This window comes from Dermochelys coriacea, chromosome 2 (genome assembly GCF_009764565.3).
Source record: "Dermochelys coriacea isolate rDerCor1 chromosome 2, rDerCor1.pri.v4, whole genome shotgun sequence".
Lineage (NCBI taxonomy): Eukaryota > Metazoa > Chordata > Testudines > Dermochelyidae > Dermochelys > Dermochelys coriacea.
In genome coordinates this window covers 243,860,704-243,881,940 of record NC_050069.1, presented here as the reverse complement: position 1 = coordinate 243,881,940, position 21,237 = coordinate 243,860,704, and the positions used below count along the sequence as shown (strand labels likewise).

The 21,237-nt window shown below is 41.4% G+C and overlaps 1 protein-coding gene across 21 annotated transcripts in view; it reads right to left on the bottom strand.

The window, feature by feature from the left end:
* Nucleotides 1–21,237, bottom strand: part of CREM (cAMP responsive element modulator) — a 79,143-nt gene that overhangs the window by 15,830 nt on the left and 42,076 nt on the right. For 5 of the 21 annotated variants that reach the window (XM_038389019.2, XM_038389029.2, XM_043509569.1 and 2 more), the window contains 3 exons: nt 17,096–17,193; nt 16,535–16,677; nt 7,400–7,588 (listed from right to left, as the gene is read on the bottom strand). In XM_038389019.2, coding sequence (XP_038244947.2) covers nt 7,400–7,588; nt 16,535–16,677; nt 17,096–17,193 — 430 coding nt within the window. The other 16 variants (XM_043509573.1, XM_038389043.2, XM_043509575.1 and 13 more) reach the window with 11 other exon arrangements.

The following is a 21,237-nucleotide window of genomic DNA, read 5'->3' as shown; positions in this document are numbered from 1 at the left end:
TATTTATTTCACATCAAGAGCCTTTGGTGCTATACAAATGCACAATAATAAATATAAAAGAAAAGGAGTACTTGTGGCACCTTAGAGACTAAAATTTATTAGAGCATAAGCTTTCGATGAAGTGAGCTGTAGCTCACGAAAGCTTATGCTCTAATAAATTTCTTAGTCTCTAAGGTGCCACAAGTACTCCTTTTCTTTTTGCGAATACAGACTAACACGGCTGCTACTCTGAAATAATAAATATAGTTCCTGTCCCCAAAGATATCATAATCTAAAAGGGAGACCCAGAGGATGGGACACACTGGGAAATTCAGAGGAATGGGTGGATTTATTTGGTTTGGAGTGGAGTGGTGGTTGAGTTTTAATTATAAATAAAAAACATGCTTCTTGTAAGACTAACAAAAAAATGGGTTTTTAAGAGGAACTTGAGCGAAGACAGGATTACACTTGGAAAGCTGGTATGAGCAGCATTACCTACTACTCCTAAGATGATATAGAAAAATGCACAGAGCCACGAAGGGAGAAATGAAATTGTGTATTGAGACTGGAATCACTGTCAGAGTGAAATGGATAAGAGGGGATACAAGGCAAGGTTTAAAATGTAGGTAGGGATGGATTATGAAAAGCTTTAATGGGAAGATTAAGATGTTTTAGAAATGCTGATCTTTGGTACTATTCTAACCTATGTGAAATGTGTTCAGATTCCATAGTGATGGATGCCTTACATATGATGGATGCCTGCAATAACTAATAAAATAATAATGATGATCCATTAAACACTGGAAGAGTAGAAGTGGAAAGACTGAAAATAAAGAAGGTCATTCAGTTTATTATTTACTTTAAACTAATCTGTTTTCATCTTTCTGGTCCCCCTGAGGTAGAGATTCACCAGCTCCTGCTCTATATGATACTCCACCATGTATTCTATTGGTGACTTCCATGGCAGGTATGATATCACCATCACTGAAAAAGTCAAAGCATCATATTGAATATGAGTCAGTGAGACTATTTCAACAACCTAAAGGACAAAAGAAATAATATAATCTGATCAATGCAGATGGACCCCTGCAAACATCCGAAACCCCATTGTCTTTAATGGTACTCTATGCAAGTTTAAGAGTTTAGTCTACCGTACACAGCAGACTGCAGGATTTTATTAGAGAGGGAAGAATTACAGCCACAGTGATCTTTTTCTTCCTGAACAAAATCCCAGAAAAATGTGATTCACAATAAAAGTATGTGCTCAATTCACTTATCTTAAGGAAATATAGTAATATTCATTATGACTTTATAAAGAAACTTAATGTAGACTGTTATTGTAAATTCTTTTCACAAGACAGACCAAACTCAAATCAAACATTAAGGTGTCTGGTACATATTGATAACAGCCAAATGTTGGGAACCAGGATAGTCCTAATGGTTGACCCATGCTCTCACTGCATTTCCCCAGGCAAGTCACTTTCTCCTTAAGATTAAGCAAAATTAGTTAAGCAAACTGGGTAAAAAACAGTCACTGAAAGCATTGGGCTGTATCTGAGTTCAGGCACATAATTTACAAAATGACTAAATTACTAAAAAATTACTATTTTATCTTACCTTGTAAATCAACCTTATCTGGAGAATTTAATAAGACCAACATACTAATAAAAATCCCTTTAAAAACAGGCTGTTGAAAAAATATTCTCTTGCTGAGCACTAGAGAGGAGGCAGAGTCAGTTCCTATAAAGAACTATCCAGGAAAAAGAATGACAGGCTATATATCCCTCCCCCCTTGTGAGGCTTAGCAGTAACTACCTTATTAGAAGCGTTCTTAACTTTTCCTCCATAAGCTTTCTAGTTAGTTCCTGAATAGTTGTTTGTGTGAGCACAAGAACCTAAAGTGTGGACCTAGAGAAGATACTTACACTTTTGGAGTACTAAAACAAAGTATATGAAATAGCTTTACTCAGCTAAGCGCAGAACGTAGACACGGGCTGCAAACTAGTTAACATTACAACTCTGCAGCGTTTGATGAAGCAGAAAGGAACTGACTAAATCACAGCATGACTCGGAGCTGACGTCAATGTATATCTTGTTTGAAGTTTAACTTTTCCAGTTCCCTACTGCAACACGATTCCAGGAAATCTAATGACGTCAGCCCTTTGAACTCAATTAGCTGAGGAACAGATCATTTTAAACAGAGGAGGAAAAAAACAAGCAGGCATTACAACACTCAACACTACAGCTCTTTCAGATGCATTTGTGCTCCCTATTTTCTTTAGTAATGAATACTAAAGGCTTATTTATATAACTGGAACAGTGCACATCTTTCACTTACAGCTGCACTTTAGTTTTGACAGGCTAAAATAATCTGACGCGATAGTTTATTTATTGCTCAACCAAAAAGCAACAGACCAGCTGCACCTATCATTTATAAAGAAAAGAGACTGCTGTAATGCAACAACAAAGATACACTAAAGAGTGCTGTTAAAAATGGTTAATTTACACTAAAATGTTATTAGCTAATGGGGAATAAAAATAATTGGCACCAATTTGTGCAATTTTGCACTGTAAAATTAAAGAGCTACTTTAACAAGTTCTAAAAACAAGTTCCACATACTGCTAACTACAAAATCTTTTCTGGATTTCCAAATAAAGTATAGAACCTGCTATTTTAAAGACCCTGACAAGAGATTCCTACCTGTTTCATCTCCTGTTACGGCCATGATCAGCTTTTGCATATGGGATTCTCTTGTTGCTCTATCACAGCCCAACATGAAATGTTCCAAACTAGCAAGCATGTGCAGGATTACAAGCAGGAACACTGACATCACAATGACCTCACTGGCCTACCTCTGTCATTAACATGCTTTGTCCTGGAACAGCTCACTAAAACTGCAGCCAAAAAAACTGTTTTTGATGATAAAGCATCCTTTCATATTTCTGTAGCCTAGCTTTGGTTTATTCCAATTTACATATTTTCCTAATTTACAAACCACACTCATCACAGATCTACTTGTAAATCAGTCTCAAAGACACTGACAGCAAAGACTGATGGAAATTATTTCATAATCTTAGTACTGCCAATTCCAAAAATCATGAGTCAGAATCCCTAAAAATAGTGAAATTAGAGATTTTTAAAAGAAGTGTAAATCATATTTTTTGGACTGCCTTCTAATTTTTCAACTCTTTCTGCTCACCCCCAACATGTGTGACAATTGAATTATATTGTCAATTATAGAATTGCCAACTTCTACAAATTTATAGTGAGTATTTGTTCCCCTGGCTGGAGCTTTTCCTAGAAAACCCAATTGATACCATAGTACTAGGTATTGTACAAAAACATGGTAAGACACAGTCTCTGCCCCAAAGAGCTTACAATGTAGTGCAAAACATAGTGATGAGTTTGTGACATGGGAACTCAAACTGGGACTCACTAATCTCTTACCATACGGGACTACCAAACATCCATTAGATAGGAACGATCCTTGCTGAATGGGAAAGGACTAGCAATGCCCTGCGCCTCCAGTACTCCATAAGTACAAATGTTATACCTTTGAGAATGAGGCTGCTTTCTGGGCCTTGTACTTGTAGAACACAGTGTAGGGCGGCTCCAAGGTAAGTGCCCTAATCTCAGAGATCCTGAAGGCAGATGTTATTGCTAAAACCTTCCACGAGAGGAGAAGGAGGGAACAGGATGCCAAAGGTTTGAAGAGGGAGCCAGTGAGCCTAGATAGCATGAGATTTAAGTCCCACGGAGGGACTGAGTCCGAGATCTGAGGGTAGAGTTGCTTCAGAACTTTTAGAAATTGGACTGTCACATCATGAGCTAAGACCGACCTACCCTGGAACGGGGGAATGGAAGGGGGGAAATAACGGCCAACTGGACCTTAGTAGATTAAAGAGACAGACTTTGGAGCTTGAGATGCAAGAAGTAGTCCAGGATTCACTGCAGTGAGGTTTGTTCAGGCTGAATACCTTGGTCCAATGCAAAGCACGTGAACTGCTTCCGTTTGGCCAGGTAGGTCACCCTGGTGGAGAGTTTTCTGCTGCCCAATAGGATTTGTTGGACATGGGCCGATCATTCCTGCTCCTCCATATGCAGCAGCCAACCAATCAGGTGCAGCATTGCCAGGTTGGGGAGCAGAAGACTGCCATGGCTCTGTGACATCAGGTCCGGCTGAAGCAACAACTGTAGCAGGGCATCCACCAAGAGGTCTAGCAGCGGGCTGAACTAGTGCTGGTGCGGCCAAGACAGCACTATGAGGATTACCTTTGCCCTGTCCTGTTTGATTTTCATGAGGATCTGTGGATTAATGGCACTGAAGGGAAGGCATACATGAGTGCCCACGACCACGGGAGCAGAAAGGCGTCTGACAGAGAGACCCAAATCAAGCAGAAAACGTGGCACTTCCTGTTCTGCCTAGATGCAAACAAGTCCACCCTGGGGTGTCCCCCACGTTTGGAAGATGACGCTGACCATCTCCGGGTGGAGTGACCATTCTTGGCGAGACGAGAAGGTCCTGCTGAGGTGAACTGCCAATGTGTTCCTGGCCCCAGGGAGATGCATGGCTATGAGATGAATGGCATGATGAAAACAAAAGTTCCACAGCTGAAGAGCTTCCTGGCAAAGGGCTGACACGTGGGCTCTGTCTTGTCTGTTGATATAGAACATTGCAGCGGTGTTGTCTGTCAGGATCTAAACCACCCTAACCCTCAGATGCGGCAAGAAAGCTTGGCAGGGCAAGTGAACCTGCTCTGAGCTCTCTGATATTAATGTGGAAGTGGCAATTGTGACTCGACCAACACCCTTGTGTGCTGAGATCATCCAGGTGGGCTCACATCCCAGATCCAAGGCATTGGAGACCAGGGTTACTGACAGGGATGGGGCCACAAAGAGGACTCCCTCCAGCACCGATATGGGATTTGACCACCATGTGAATGATGACAGTATGTGGTGCAGTACCCTGACTACACAGTCTATGTTGTGTCTGTTGGGGACATAGATTGACACCAACCTCACCTGTAGGGGCCTGAGTTGGAGCCATGCGTAACAGACCATGTAAGTACAAGATGCCATGTGGCCCAACAACCTCAGGTATGTATGAGCAGTGGTGAGAGGGTGGGCCTGCAAGTACAAGACCAGGTCTATCATGGCTCAGAACCGGGTCTTGCGGAGGAAGGCTCTGGCCCAAGTGAAGTCAAGGACTGCCCCAATGAACTCTCTCCGTTGCATTGGTATCAGAGTTGATTTTTCTTTATCAACAGACCCAGATCGCGACACATGGAACATACCAGATCGAGCTTCCTCTACACCTGACCCCGAGATCAACCCTTGATGAGTTGCAGGGTCTTAGCCACATCCAGCACCAGGTGCAGTGTATTCGATACCAGTAGGACCATCAGGGCACCTGGGCAGCCTCGGGTGTTGCAGGCCCCAGAAGGAGCCGGGGTCCCCTACCGCTCCCAGGAGTCAGAAGCAGATACCTAGTTGGGCTAGGGGGTCTGACCACAGTGGCACTCGTTGCAGCTCCATGACGGGCGCATGACCTGAACTAGGACCTATGCCCAGAGACCCCTTCCTTGTATGGCGCTGGGGAGCTTCTTTTCTTTTGCTGCTTTTTGGACACTGTCGAGGGGGAATGGTGCCAGAAGGAACTGGTGCTGACGGAGTGCTCCGCACCAATGCCGAGATGCTGGGCACAGAGTCCGATCGGGAAGGCTCCAACACCAGGCAAAGTGCAGCCTCCATGAGGAGGGCTTTCAAGCGGATGACCCACTCTTTCTGGATTCTGTGACAAAATCCTGCACTTCTCCTTTATATGGGACGCTCCCAAGCACTTCAAACAGCTGCTGTGGGGGTCACTAACAGGCATAGGTCTGTTGCATGATGAACACGGTTTAAAGCCCAGGGAATGGAGCATGCCCCGCTCTGGAGCAAAGTCCCTGCCAGGACTCTAACTACTAAACTAACACCTAACACTTAATATTTAATAGCTAACTAACTAACTATATACAAAGAAGACAGTCAATGGGCTGTTAGAAAAAAGGCTAACACTCTTGCGAGGCAAGACAAAGCACTTCGATAAGAAGGAACTGAGAGGGCGCAGGATCGGTGGCGCCTAACATACCGACGCATGAGTGTGGCACTCCAGGGGGTGCCACAGCCAGCCCTATGGATACTGCTAAGGCAAAAATCTCTGATGACTGTGCACGTGGGCACGCACACACCTAGAATGGAATCAACATGAGCAAGCTCTCAAAGAAGAATTCTTAATTTCATTGTATTTACTCCAATTACCCAGAAACTTCCAATCAAACTCACACTGCAGCAACTTCACTCTTGTTGTGCTACTATGAAACACTCTCTCACAAGGCCTGGACAAAAGTGTACATATGAGCCAGCAATGTCATCATACTCTTCCCTCATTACTATATTACCGCTAAAGTACATAAACATTTATTTTCAAATGAGAGTAGCTGCCTTTAGTGAGCAAACCAATCCATTCTTCTCCTAACACTAACTTTCTCAGTTCCTTTTATTAGTAATTCTCCAACTGATTTAACTTCACCATAATGTGCTGTGACAAAGGTCCTCCTCTGCCTTGGTCGGTCCTGCGCTCTTGGTGGATTTGCTTGCCTCAGAGATTCACAGCAGCCCTCAGTTTAGCCACTTTTGCTAGTGGCTCAAACCTGCCGTTCACTCAGCTAACCTCATCACTGGTCAGCATGGGAAAAAGGAAGGAGAACAATCCCCGCAGTCTCTGCTGATCCACCATGTGGGTCGGGGAACAGCTCAGAGACCTTCCCCTCTGGTGGAACCCACAGTCCAGGTCAACTCCTCCTGTGTCTGATCAGGAGCTGGGAGGTTTTGGGGGACCCGGGCCTGCCCTCTACTCCAGGTTCCAGCCCAGAGCCCTGTGGACTGCAGCTGTCTAGAGTGCCTCCTGAAACAGCTGCGTGACAGCTACAACTCCCTGGGCTACTTCCCCATAGCCTCTTCCTAATGCTTGTACTCCTCAGTCCTCCAGCAGTACACTTCTCACTCTCAGCTCCTAGTGCCTCTTGCTCCCAGCTCCTTGCATGCACACCACAAACTGAAGTGAGGTCCTTTTTAAACTCAGGTGCCCTGATTAGCCAGCCTGCCCTAATTTATTCTACCAGCTTCTTAATTGGCTCCAGGTGTCCTAATTAGCCTGCCTGCCTGAATTTATTCCAGAAAATTCCTTCTTTTTCTGTAACTGCCTCTGTTACCTTACCCAGGGAAAATGGACCTGCTTAATCTGGGACTAATATATCTTCCTTCTAACACTCTCCTGTAGCCATCTGGCCTGACCCTGTCACAGTCCGCACCAACAAAAATCACTTTGTGAAAAAATCATTTGTATAAATCTAAAATTTAGTAGATCACAAAATATACCTTGGACAACAACTTGGCTTCCAGGTACAAAAAACTGCTGTGTGCCATCAGGTGTTTGTGTTGCATATTGCACAATGGTAGCACCTGGCTGAGGAGCTCCTGAATTTGTCATCGTTAACGTCTGCAGTCCCTGGACACCATCAGAGGCTGGATTAGAAATCTGGATTGCTCCACCTTGAGCTATGGCAACTAAATACAAAAAAAAAAACAGATTAGGCAATAGAAATAAATATATACAACATATTACATTGCATCACTTGTGGAAAAAAGGTTTTTTTCATCAGAGAGGGACTTCCTATCATCTCTGTGCTTAAAGAAATTTGAAGAACTAATACTATGGCATGGCATGCTGAATGAATATATTTTTAAAAAACTGTACCAGTCTCAGACGTGTCATACTCCTGTTTTGTATTATTCAATTTTTGGGTCAATCACACGGAGAATGCACTACTTCACCCATTTTTTTTTCAGTTTATAAACCCAGCAACTCTAATGCTTCCATAATAATTTCCATATAAGACTGATAAAGACAAATCATCAAGCCATTGGGGAAATGGAGTAAGAAGTTGAGGATAATTATAACAGATGCAACGGGAAAAATAAAAAGACATTCAAATTTATCCTGACCCTTCCATAAGATGCAAAATACTGGGGTATCAGGAGGAAGGGAAAAGGGTACCCTTCCCAGGAACTCAAAATTCTCTCATGTTAGGTTGTCTAGGTTTAGGCCCATTGCACTTTAAGGTTATCTATTTGAGAAAAGACTGGGAAATTTTGTTTTGAGATACCAAAATGTGAAAATCCAAATCCATTATCATGCAGTCAAAAATACAAAAGAAAATGTATGTATACATTTTGCCCATCTCAGCTTGATTAAACTCTTCCATGTGACTCACAGAATATTCAGCATAGTAAGTGTTTTGTAAAAATCAAATTCATTAAAGGGGTAAATGCTAATTTCAGCAGAAGTTCACAAATACTCATTTAAAAACAGGAATATATTCACTAACTTCTATAATACCCACTTTAAAACATCATTTAAGGAGTACCCATTCCCGGGAAGAAGTAAATGCTCTTTCTATGCAAGTATTTAAACTGCACACATCACCAAAGTATTTAAATGTTGCTGTGTGATAGTACATAAAAATCTATTATAAGCATAGCAGTGTTGCCAACTCATGATTTTACTGTGAGGTTCATGTTACTTGGTGTGTTTCTTAAAGTCTCAGCTTCAGGAGTCATAAGAGTTCAGGAGAATCTCAGCTTTCATTATTTTTAAAAAGTAAGTTTTTGCCCCTCATGGTTGTGGGAAAAGGCTGTAAAATGTGAAACCTAAAGTTTCAAAAAGTATAAGATAAATAAAAATATATTTATTATTTTTTAATCTTATGATTTTTAAACATATTAGACGATTTGGGGGGTCCTGACTTCTGATTTTTGAATACCTGAAGTCAGCAATACAGGATGTTTTTCTTTAAAATGCAACACAGTGCATTATGCTTAGCCCATATCAGAGGGCCTTCAATTACTGACAGTTGATCTAGACACAAGATACACATACTGGTACTTCAAGTAGTTAAAACTTTTGAAAGGTAGGGGTGTTCGTGTTCCAGTTTCTTTGCACAAAGGGCCAGATATGATGGTGCAGGTGCCCTATAGCTAGCTTGTAGAGTACTGGAAAATTCCCCTGTATAGAACGTTGGGTGAACCAGCTGCCCTTGCATGAATCACTGAGGCATGGTTCAATCCCACATCCAACCTGACCCTAGCACAGCAAGTCCCCACAAGATATTCTATATGTCACAAGCCAAGACAGACTCCAGAAGGCACCAGAAAAAAGAAAGGAGGTGGAATAGCAGTCCTGCTCCTACCACAGTTGCCAGCTTTCACACGGTAAATAAGTACCCCAACTTTCACAATAAGCCAAAAATCAAGCCAATTCCTAAGAACCCCAACACTCTATATAACTAGATCCCCCTGGTGTGCAGTCTGGGACTGTGGTGGGCTTGCTGTGCACCCCTGACTCTCTCCCCCCTTTGCCCCTGCTTGCCAGGAGCTGATCAAAAAAAAAATCAACAAGCTACAAGCCCAACAAGCTTCAAGACAAAAACTAGCCAACAAACAACTCACAAGCCAATTAAGCCAAAAACAAGCCCAAATTCTGCATTTTTTTCATGGGTTTGGTATGTCTGCTCCCCGCAAGCCTGGGATGCACAAGATGTTCCATCCCAGAAACAACACATTTGAGCGCATCCATATGACCAGTGAGATGAAGGACCAGAGGTACCTAGGACTCCTGGTGTTGTACAATCCCTCCAATAATCACAGGTTTCAGAGTAGCAGCCGTGTTAGTCTGTATTCACAAAAAGAAAAGGAGTACTTGTGGCACCTTAGAGACTAACAAATTTATTAGAGCATAAGCTTTCGTGAGCTACAGCTCACTTCCAATGCATCCAATGAAGTGAGCTGTAGCTCACGAAAGCTTATGCTCTAATAAATTTGTTAGTCTCTAAGGTGCCACAAGTACTCCTTTTCTTTTTGTGAATCCCTCCAATGGAAACCCTATCAGCTTCCTGCAGGATCGTATAGAGCTGCTGCCCAGCATGGTATTGGAATCCCCCAGATTTCTTGTCCTTCACAACCTCAACATTCACAAACAATGTCAATTATACAGCAGTATATGCTCTAATGGCTTACATGGAAACCATGGGATTCTCCAGGCAATCTCTGGACCTATGCATGCAGCCAGAGATAAGTTGGATCCTATTTTCAGTCCTGGATTGGCAACTGGGAACTTCACCAGCATACCAATCTCCTGATCTAATCACCTCATCCAGGCAGAGATCAGACCCTTCTCTCCTTCCCATCAGGTAGTGACCAACCAAAGCTGGCTCTCCCCTGAAGACTCCTGAACACCCTATGTTTTCCATTCATCCCAGGAGAACAAGCCACCCAAATACAAGGCCAAGGTGCAAATGAGTTTGTACAACAGTACAGTACCATGTTGTCCACGACTATCAACAGCTTGGCCCAAGCCATCCCTTCACACAGACCACAATGATCACTATGGGTCACAGATGAGCTATGGCAGATGAAGTGCACATCTAGAAAGGTAGAATGCCAGAGATTCAAAAAACATTTTAAATTCCTCTACCATAGCATAAAATAACACTTACAAGACTATGCCACTGTAGTAAAGATGGCAAAATGAGCCTTCTTCTCCTTCAGAATCAACGTGGCAGAATCAAGGCCTACAGAGATATCTTGCATAGTGAACTGCCTAATCAATCCAGACTGCATAACCTGAACATCCAAATAATAAAGCTTTGAAGAACTGTCAACAATCTTTAATTATAAGATTAACTAAATACATACATACAAGCTAACTGGGAAAGAAAATTCTACCCCTAACTAGATTACATTATCCTCCCCATGACCCAGGACTGAGTTTGGTCCCATCACACATGCCAAAACTCAAGAAACCCTGAAAAACTATTAGAATCACAATCAGTGAAACAGATCTATTTCCCTCCTGACCAGTAAAAGCCAGTGAAGAACTATTAAGCAAAGTACTAATGGAAATAGTCAATGCCTCTTTCAGAGAAGCACATCTACCAAACTCCTAGAAAAATACAATAATTTGCACAACTCTCAAGAAGCCAACACTCAACCCTGAAAATCTTTCCAACTACTGTCCCATCTCCAATCTCCTGCTTCTGGGCAAAATAATTTAGAAAAGAGTAACCACTAAACTCAGGCAACATGTGACAGCAGCCAATCTCCTGGATACCTCACAATCAGGACTCACCACAGTGAGGGCTCTAGTGGCACTAAAAGATTATCTCCTCATGGCCATGGACACAGATAAAATCAACATGCATATACTGTGGACCTCTCTGCATACTTTGATACAATGGACCACAAAGTAGTACGAACACATCTACATGACATAGCAGGAGTAAATGGCTGGCAATATAGACTCCTATTGTTCCTCTCCAACAGAACTCAAAGAATGGAGATAAACAACTGCTCCTCCTCTCCAAAGGCCCTCACCTGTGAGATCCCACAGGGATCCACACTATCCCCACTTCTCTTCAATACATAAGATCACTGGGAGAGATAATGAGACATCAAAGGCTTAGTTGCCAACATTATGCCGATGCCACTCAATTCTCTCTCTCGTTCTCAGCTGATGTAACCACTGCCTCTACTAACATGTCAGAATGTGAACAGGAAATTAGTTTTTTGATGAAGAGAAGCTGGACTGAACTGAGCCCAGGCAAGACTGAAGTGATGCTGGACAGAAAGGGGAAATATTTCCAAGAGCTGATCAAGATGTTGTCTCCACCTTCCATCTAAGACAGATAGTCCTCATTCATCAAAGGGGTGTGAAGGCATACAGGCTCTCAGTGTCATGTTTAACTCTCCGCTATGCTGGGTAGCATTAGTTGCCAAAAATGACTTTTTTTTTAACCTCCAGTTTGCTAGGAACCTTCATCCCTTCCTCCATCCTGTACACCCTGAAATTGACAAAGGGGAAGTGGCCAGGGCATCCTTACACTGTGTTGATTCTTGGCTGACCTAACAGCTCCTTAGGATTGTAGGTGGCTGGAATGAAGTGACAAACTTGCTGTGGCTGAGGATCTGTGCTTAAAACCTCAAGACCCAAAAGGAAGTAGTTAGGCAAAATGGTATATTTTTATAAAACAACAGTAAATTCCAAATGGTCAAACCTAAATTTCAACTGCCACTATTTAGCAGGAACTGACCATCAATACTACAACTTGGATTGACTCTCAACTCTAACTTTTCTTTCACATGACAAGAAACATTTTGCTATAATTCCCTTAAGCAAAGGTAGATCTAATATACTGAGTTCACTGCAATAAAAGGTGGATGGGATTTTGTTTTAAGGTTTTTGTCCTTTTCACATACAATGAAGAACTTTTTCAGATCTAGTCAATGAACTATTAAATTATGGAGTAAGAAAACTGCTTGCAGAAAGATACAGATTTAAAAACAGAGCTCCCAAACCAGACTCATCGTCACATATGAAAGTTGATATCTGCATTCTTGAACAGTGCCTAATATTGAAGCATATTGCTGCAAACGTATTTAACAAATATTGTACATGAAATCAGTCTAAAAATGCAGAACATGTTGTTCTAAGCCATCAGCATGATTTCTTATTTGAGGGAAGAAAAGCATGCAGCAGGACACTTCTAGATCAGGCTCAAGCCAAAGTCTTTTAAACATTAGATTAAATAAGATTTAATTAAATTTCTTATGGACTCTGCTAATTCAAACAGACATTGGTGATAAATTTCTTTTGCTTATTGCAAAGTAGATGTCTTACTGAACAAATATTCCAATTAAAATAGAGAAAAATGCCTGCACTACTAGTCAGTACAGTTTTGGCGAATTATAACAAAGGAAAGTGATATGCAATTACAATTTTAAAAATTCTTGTTACTAAAATTTGCACTTAATTTCATATTAAAACATTAAATTTCTTAAAGAAACTCACTAAACAGTCACAAAAATAATCAAAATAAAGTTTTAAAGAGTTCTTTCAGATTAGACACAAGAGTGATCCCTGACTTGGGGAACAGGGGGAAGATGTGGAGAGTATTTTCTCCAAAGAATCCCAAAATGAAAGTGGAAAAGCATGGAGTAGACTCATGCAAGAATGCCCAGGATTGCTGCTGACATCCTGAAGCCCAGGAGGTGGAGGTCCTGATTAATGAAATTATGGGAGTTCTTCAGGCTTTACTGAACAACACCTCAGATCTTAGCCACCAGCAGGAAGACAATGATGTGACTAGTGAAAACACAGGTCCTCAGATTGCCTGGCTGCTGAGTTAAGATGTTTTAACTCCCAGTTCATTGCAAACCTGTAGGACTGAAGATTCATTGTATGTCTGTTACAATACACCTCCACAGACCCTACGGAGTTCCCCTTGTACGACAAAGATGGTAAATGTCTCATTGCAACTAGAACCAACCCAACCCAAAACTAACAGACCGGTGATATTTAAGAAGAAAAAATAATTTTGGCATTAATGGTGGCTACATGATATCAGACACTGGGAACATAGTTAAGAAAAGTAAAAGCTGGAAAATATGATCAAAGGAATTTTTACACAGAAAGAAGATTTATTCTTTGTAGGACTCAGTAATAGTATCTGATACTAATTCTTGAGGCTAATGGAAATGTTTAACCCTTCACACATAAGGCCCAATTCTGTTTCCATTCAGATCAGCATCCAAATTCATACTGACTGCAACAAAGCAAAATTTAACTATAATTCATGTAGATCTTCCTTTATATGTACTGAAAGTTGCTACGTAGCATAAGTAATCATTGAATTTGTGTTTAATTTCCAAATGTAGATAGTTTCTTCTGGCACTTATTTTCTTTTCAGTCTTGGATACATTCAACAATCTATTGTTTTGTGTTTTGCTACTTCCATTCCTTCAAGCCTATCCAGGTTTTCCTGAAAAGGCTACATTTTGGAATGAATTCTTCACATTTTTTAATATAACTTCAATGCTGAGTCTCTTAACAAAACTGTAGTTTGGTCATGACGACCCAAAATGAAAAGCTGAACACAACTAATAAATACACTCTCCAGCTGAGTGGTACAAGTTGTAAGCAGCTCCCAAGAGGTCCTGAGCACTCCTATTGCAGTCACTGGGAATTAAGGACTCAGCATTTAGCAGGAGTGACTATCAATGCCTTTACTTTTCAGACCCAACAGATTTAAGGACTTTTATATTCTGCAACAGGATTCTCAACATTTTTCTTTCTGAGCCCTCCCCCCCACTCCCCACCCATGCTAGAAAAACTCCACGGCCCACCTGTGCCACAACAACTGATTTTCTGCACATAAAAGCCTGGTCTGGCATTAGGGGAAAGCAAGAGGGGCAATTGCCTGGGGCCCCATTCCCCAGAGGCCCCACACGAAACTAAGTTGTTCAGGCTTCAGCCGCAGTCCCAGGTGGCAGGGCTCAGGGACCCGGGCTTCAGTCCCATGCGGTGTGGCTTCAGCTTTCTGCCCTGAGCCTCAGCAAGTCTAACACTGGCTCTGCTTGGCGGATCACTTGAAACCTGCTTGCAGTCCCCCAGGGGGACCCGGACCCCTTGTTGAGAAACACTGTTCTACAGAACCTTAATTTGATCATCACCATTAACATCTCTACAACCAGAGTAATAATGAATATGAAAAATAGTAATTAGTAGTTCAGTGTTAAATGTAAATTTTGTTTTCTCAGCATTGATAAAATCATTTTACCTTTACAAATTATAAAGAATAGCTAGAGGAATTCTAAGAACATTTACAGAATTAATTTATTTAGAAAGAGCCATTCTATCCTTTTTTAAGTTCCATCGTTAACATTTTAATAGTAGTCCTCTGTTCTCATATACATGCTTCAGAAGAAGCTCACCTCCTTGCCATTTTCCTGCCATTGTGTAGGAAAAAATAAACTGCTGTTTTTAATCAAAATCTTCATTATTTTGACACATGAGAAGACCTGAGACATAAATGACTCATTGTAACTGTAAAATCTTTGTTTTTAATGCTATAAAAAACTCTATATAAAAAGGAAAAAGATTAAAGGAAATTCAACCTACAGAAGAGAAATGACTGCAAAATCTAACATTCATAGTGAGGTGTGAAATGTTTAACATGTAAATAAAGCAAAAAAAATCTTTGAGGAATACTGCTATGAAGCTATTTTTTCTACCACAGTTTAGAGAAAAAGGATGAGCAGTTCGAAATTGTAGCTTATGGTTACTTCCATACAGAAAATGATTATTAATGCAACAGGAAGATTGGAAGATCAATCAATCAAAAGTTAGAAAACTGAGAGATAAGCTAGAAAGTTCCACTGTACCTTTCCCTCCTGTGCTTATCCCTAAATTATGGTCTCTATCTCATTACAAATTATATGTCAATTCATACCATAAACAATGTTATGTTTATATCAGGGAGGTCATGGTCTCTCTCTGCTTCAGCCCCAGGGGCTGTGGGACTCTGGAGCTGGCAGCCAGCGGGGCCCGGGCAGGGTTCCAGTGACAGGCGACAGCAGCGACAGGGGGCCCCCTGCAAGGTTCCAGCAACAGGTGACAGACTCCTGAGGGGGCCCTCCTCAGGGTTCCCTCAACGGGGCAACTGCCTCGCGGGGGGGCGGGGGACGCCTCGGCAAGTGGCTGGGGGCGTGCCATTTTCTCTTTGGGAAATATGGTCACCCTGCAGCTCCCAGCTGCCGCTGGCAGAGGGGGAACCCCACAGCTCCCAGCCACCATGGAGCTTGGGGAAACCATGGAGACATAGCAGCAAAAGTCACAGACAGGTCACAGCTTCTGTGAATTTTTGTTTATTGCCGATGACATGTCCATGACTTTTATTAAAAACAACCATGACAAAATCTTACCCTTAACCGTAAATAGGATGAAAGCTATAATTTGTACAATGTGACATGCAATAAGTTACCATACAGTAGATACATTCAGATGACTTGATTACTGACACAAGTAGAGATTAAAATACAATGAATACTCTATTTCACACCACATAATTTGATAGTATTGATATTTTGCATTAGATTAGCAAATGGTGTTACATTTTTAAAACAAAAAGTGAGCCCTAGTCACATACAACTTTGTATTGCACTGTATTAATGTTTTAATCAACATTTTCCAATCAACATGCGCATTTAATACAACTTTAAAACAATACAGTAATGAAAAACAAAAAATTCTTATAATATACAAGTACCTGTGTATGGAAAAGACAAGAGAGACACCTACATTTTGCTCTTTCAGCCAATACCTGGTTCTTCCATTCTTTAAAGCACAGAACAATTTCAAAATGACCCCAAGTCTGGGAAATTAACAGAGGCTTAGAGGTTGGGGGGAAACAGACCAGAAAAAGTTTTATTTTTGCTAATATGATGTGGCAGAAGATGCAATCTGCAATCCTCTTGGACAAATATGAAGATAAATCTCATTCACTTTTTCCTGGTCCAAATAGTTCTCTCTATTTTTCACTCTGCTATTTTTAAATTCAGCAAAAGATAGTATCAGATTTTTTAAAATTAAAATGCTATACTGTATCTTAGCATACATACTGTATTGCCCTGTGCTAGTCTGATATAGGCTGGTTGGTACTGCCATTGCAGGGATGCCAGAAGGTGTTCCTTCTTCCTCTGACTTTTCCTCTTCAATCTTAGGGACACCAGTAGGATCAGAAGATAGTTCATTCAGAATTTTTCTAAAACATAATTTAAACAATTTAATTTAAAGTACAGATTTAAAATCAATGCCCATAAGAGAAACATTTTGAGGACTGTCTTTTACTGATATTTATACTATGAGTAGCATGTATGGAATGTTGTAGCCGTGTTGGTTCCAGAATATTTGCGAGACAAGGTGGGTGAGGTAATATCTTTATTGGACCAACTTCTGAATGGTGATAGAGATAAGCTTTCGAGTGTACACAGAGCTCTTCTTCAGGTCAAAAGGAAAAGGAGTACTTGTGGCACCTTAGAGACTAACAAATTTATTAGAGCATAAGCTTTCGTGAGCTACAGCTCACTTCATCGGATGCATTTGGACTTCTTCAGGTCATAATAGTAGTAATGCGAATAGTATGTGGCAGTTAAGCTCATTTTAAAAAAGCATAAACTTACCGGTATGAAGGCCTTCTTGAAAGAATCTCTCTACGTTTTTGAGAATCAGTTACACCCTCCGAGTCTGCAGAGTCCTCTGCATTTGCAACTGATGTTACCTATAATTCCAAAATTTCTGAAATTCATCATCTTATATAATACAGATGCTCGTAACAGGGTTGTGACGCTACACCCCATATTCTTCATAGAAATATTGTTATAATATGATTATAGCATATCAAAGATATATTTTATGCAAGATGGGTCTTGTGAGCTATCATTAGAAAGATTATGATTTACTGAATAGGATTATCATATTTGTATGCATGTATCATTTTTGTATCTAAAGTTAGGAATATTGACTATACATCTGTACTACAAAAGTGTTTGCACCTGGGGAATGCCCACCAGACAAAATGCAATCAGTGTAGCTGGTTAGCTGGGGACCAGGCAAGGAACCATTAGGAAGAACAACAGGTTTTTGAAGATGCTAATCTCCCACATTCCTGAGATGCTACAAACAAGACCTTTGACTCATGGCTGCTTTGACACTGCAGGGTCATGTGATCATGTCACCTGGTACTGGACTCCATGATAGAATAACAGTATTTTTCCATGGCAGGGAGAGGGGGAGGAACCACACTAGAAAACAAAGGATTCCCGGCATATGTAAGTCAGGGAAGTCCTGACCTATGTAAATCAGGGAAGTGACATAATGAGTGATTGTTCTTCACTGAATCCCTGCCCAGGATGACTGCTGGAAACATCTAAGAAACAAAGCCAGAGACGGGGAGAAGCACTGAGCTTCTATCTTCTGTAGTTAATAACCTTGTTTTGTTGTCTCTAAAACCAGTTTGTGGAATTCATAACTGGGGGGCAAAAAACTGTGCATATCTTCCTCCACATTGAGGGAGGGAGGGAGTGAATTTTATGAGCTTACACTGCACAGTCCTCAGTGCAGTTGAGGACAATAAAGTTTTGGATTTACACCCCAGATGAGGTGTGCACTTGAGTGCCAGGCAATTCCTTAGCTGAAGCCTTCCCATGCAGTGCTGATTTCAGTGTCTGTGTCTTTCTGCATTTGGGTGTGTCCCTACCTACGTGTGTGTGCTGGAGAAGACTTGAGGGCCTGGTTTAGCAGGACAGTTCAAGGGAGACCAGGGTGGTGGAACAGGCAGGCTCAGTGGTACCCCAGTGTATCAGGTGGCATCCCAGGGGCGAGGGCAACGCATCACAAGGGTGACTGACTTATAAGCTACATCTACACTATGAGCTAGGCTGTGATTCCCTGCTCATGCACACATACTTGCATTAGTTCTGACTGAGCAAGTACAAGCATAAACAACAGCATAGGCACATTAACACAGGTAGGGGGAATGGAAGCACAGCTTAGCTGTGGATATGTATTTGGCACATCTAGGCTGTGCCTCCGCTGCCACCACACATGCTACCACAGCCACACTGCCATTTATACTCGTGCTAGCTTGGTGACAGCTAGCGCGAGAGTGTGTACACAAGCAGAGGAATCACATTGCTAGCTTTTAGTGTAGACATAGCCTTACTCTGCCCAGGTCTACCAGAGCAGGGGCTGCTCCAGCTGGCCAGCTAGTGATCACTTCCAGGGGCCGCCGGAGCAGTGGCTGGGGTGGCTGTCCCACGGGCCAGCTGCATGGGCAGCCTTAGGGTCAGCCACACTGGCCCCTGCAGAAGTTATGGAGGTCAGGGAAAATCACGGAATCTGTGACTTCCGCAACCTCCATGACAGACACGGAGCTCTACATGTAAATAATTTCCATGTTCAGTGTGGTGGAACCTTGAAATTTGGTACACTCATTCATTATAAACTATAGGACTATACCCAAATTTGAATTCTGACATTTCCATCATAGATCATCAAGTGGACACCAATTTGAAATTTACATTAATTGTTTTCTGTGCGGTGATCTCCAGTTTGGAGAAATAAAGGTAATCCAAATTCTATATTTCTAATTTTAGCCAAAAAAAATGTCAGAGGTGAACATGTGTATTGCATACATCCATGTTGTTAATCACATCCATTCAAAAATGTAGATTGCCATCAGCTAGTGAAACATAACCATTTCTTAAATTGCAATTACAGCATTAATCAATTTCAACTTAATACCGAAGTCAAACTAAATACTAAATGCAAAATGTCATACTAACATAATTTTAATTTTAACTTAAATGCTAATGCACAATACACATGAAATGCAAAAGTTAAAGTTGCTGTGGTAACCTCACCACAGCCACAGAAATTAAGTTACCATCTAGGAATACATTTAACAACATAAATGATCATATAAAATACTACATACCACGTGTGCACTGGGGCTAGTTTAGTATTAGTGTGCAAAATTTAACTTTAGAACTTTAGAACTTTCTTGACTTTTGTGAGTTAACGTTCACATTTTCTTAGAGTTGCATTAGCATCATTTTTTACATATTAATTTCAGGTTGGGAGATTTTAAAAGCAAAAACTGCACAGCTAAACCACAGTCTATACCAGCAGATATTATTTTGTACAAAACTGAAACTGCGATTAACTGAGTAAGGCAAAACACTATTTACATGATTCATTTAACTGCTCAGTCCACAGTTGTGTAGGATATGTGCAAAAGTGGAACTGTGCAGTTACATTAGTTAAATGGAAAATAGCATATTCACATAGAGAAAATCAAAAACTACAGTTTTTGTAGATTAGGTCATTTAGATAGTCTAAATATTAACTTGATTCAATAAAAGTGAGCTAGAAGTCTGACAGAGTCAGACTTGGACACAGTAAAGGTTCCTATACCTGGAACTAACATCAGAAAAGATAGAACTCAGACTATTGCTGTACCTGTGTCACATAACCTAGGGCCCTAAATGCTTGTGGCACAAAGAAGAACTTGCGTGGATCCGAAAGGGCATGACTTCCTGGAAGATTCTGAAAACTTGTGGCATTAGGGCACCTTATCCCAAGAGTATAAACAGTCAGAGGCCATGACTTCAAAGATCTACAGGTTACTGTAAACAAAAGAAACCTAACATCTCTTTTCTTTTACTGATTTAACTGCAATTCCGTTTCTGCTCAAAACCATTTTGCTCAAAACAGTATGGTGCTTGCTAGGATAGTGTGCGACATACACAGTAAAATGAAACATCCACATAATTCAAAAACATAATGAGAGGTATTTCTGCAACTGTGCACAAATCTAATTTTAAACTAGATTGCAAAACCCAGCTGGGATGAGCAGAATCAATTTGTGGAGGTTCTGCTCATTTCTCTTACAGAAATCATGAAGATTGGCAAAGGGGACTTAAAGTTGCCTTAAGGATTCCCTTTGCCTAGGCATAGGGTCACTCCAAGGCAGGTTGGAGGCATGTCAGAGATCCAAGGGGCAAGGTAGGAACATGATGCTATCCAGCAATAATGTCAGGCAGAGTGGTCTCCTTGAGGATTCTTATCTGATGTGCACTGCTGAGATACGTTAGGACAGTGGTTCTCAACCAGAGGTCCGGGGCTACCCTGGGGGCCGCAAGCAGGTTTCAGGTGGTCTGCCAAGCAGGGCCAGAGTTAGACTCACTGGGGCTCAGAGCAGAAAACTGTAGCTACACCACATGGGTCTGAAGCCCGGGGTCCTTGAGCCATGCCCACCCAGGGCTGAAGTCGAAGCCTGAGCAACTTAGCTTTGTGGTGGCCTCTGTGGCATGGGGCCCCAGGCAATTGCTCCACTTGCTATCCCCTAATGCCAGCCCAGGATTTTATATGCAGAAAATCAGTTGTTGTGGCACAGGTGGGCTGTGGAGTTTTTATATCATGTGTGTGCGTGGGGGGGGAGAGGCAGGACGACTCAGAAGGAAAAAGGTTGAGAACCCCTGCACTAGGAGACCTAGCCTCAAGTATGTAGCATACATCTTCAAAATGTGGAGAAAGTGGTCAAACACAATACATGTAATTTCTTGGCTATCTGTACATATAATTGTGGGTTATACAAATGAAAGGGCTATAAAATTTGTTTGCTGTAATGAGTTCTGTACCTATGGATTTTTTTTAATGATGTGATAAAAATACTTAGCACTTGCTGTTTCGTGAGGGATTACCAGAGAAAAAGACTTTATAAGAGAGCAGCCAGAGCTGCTGGTTCTACAGGCTTTCACCA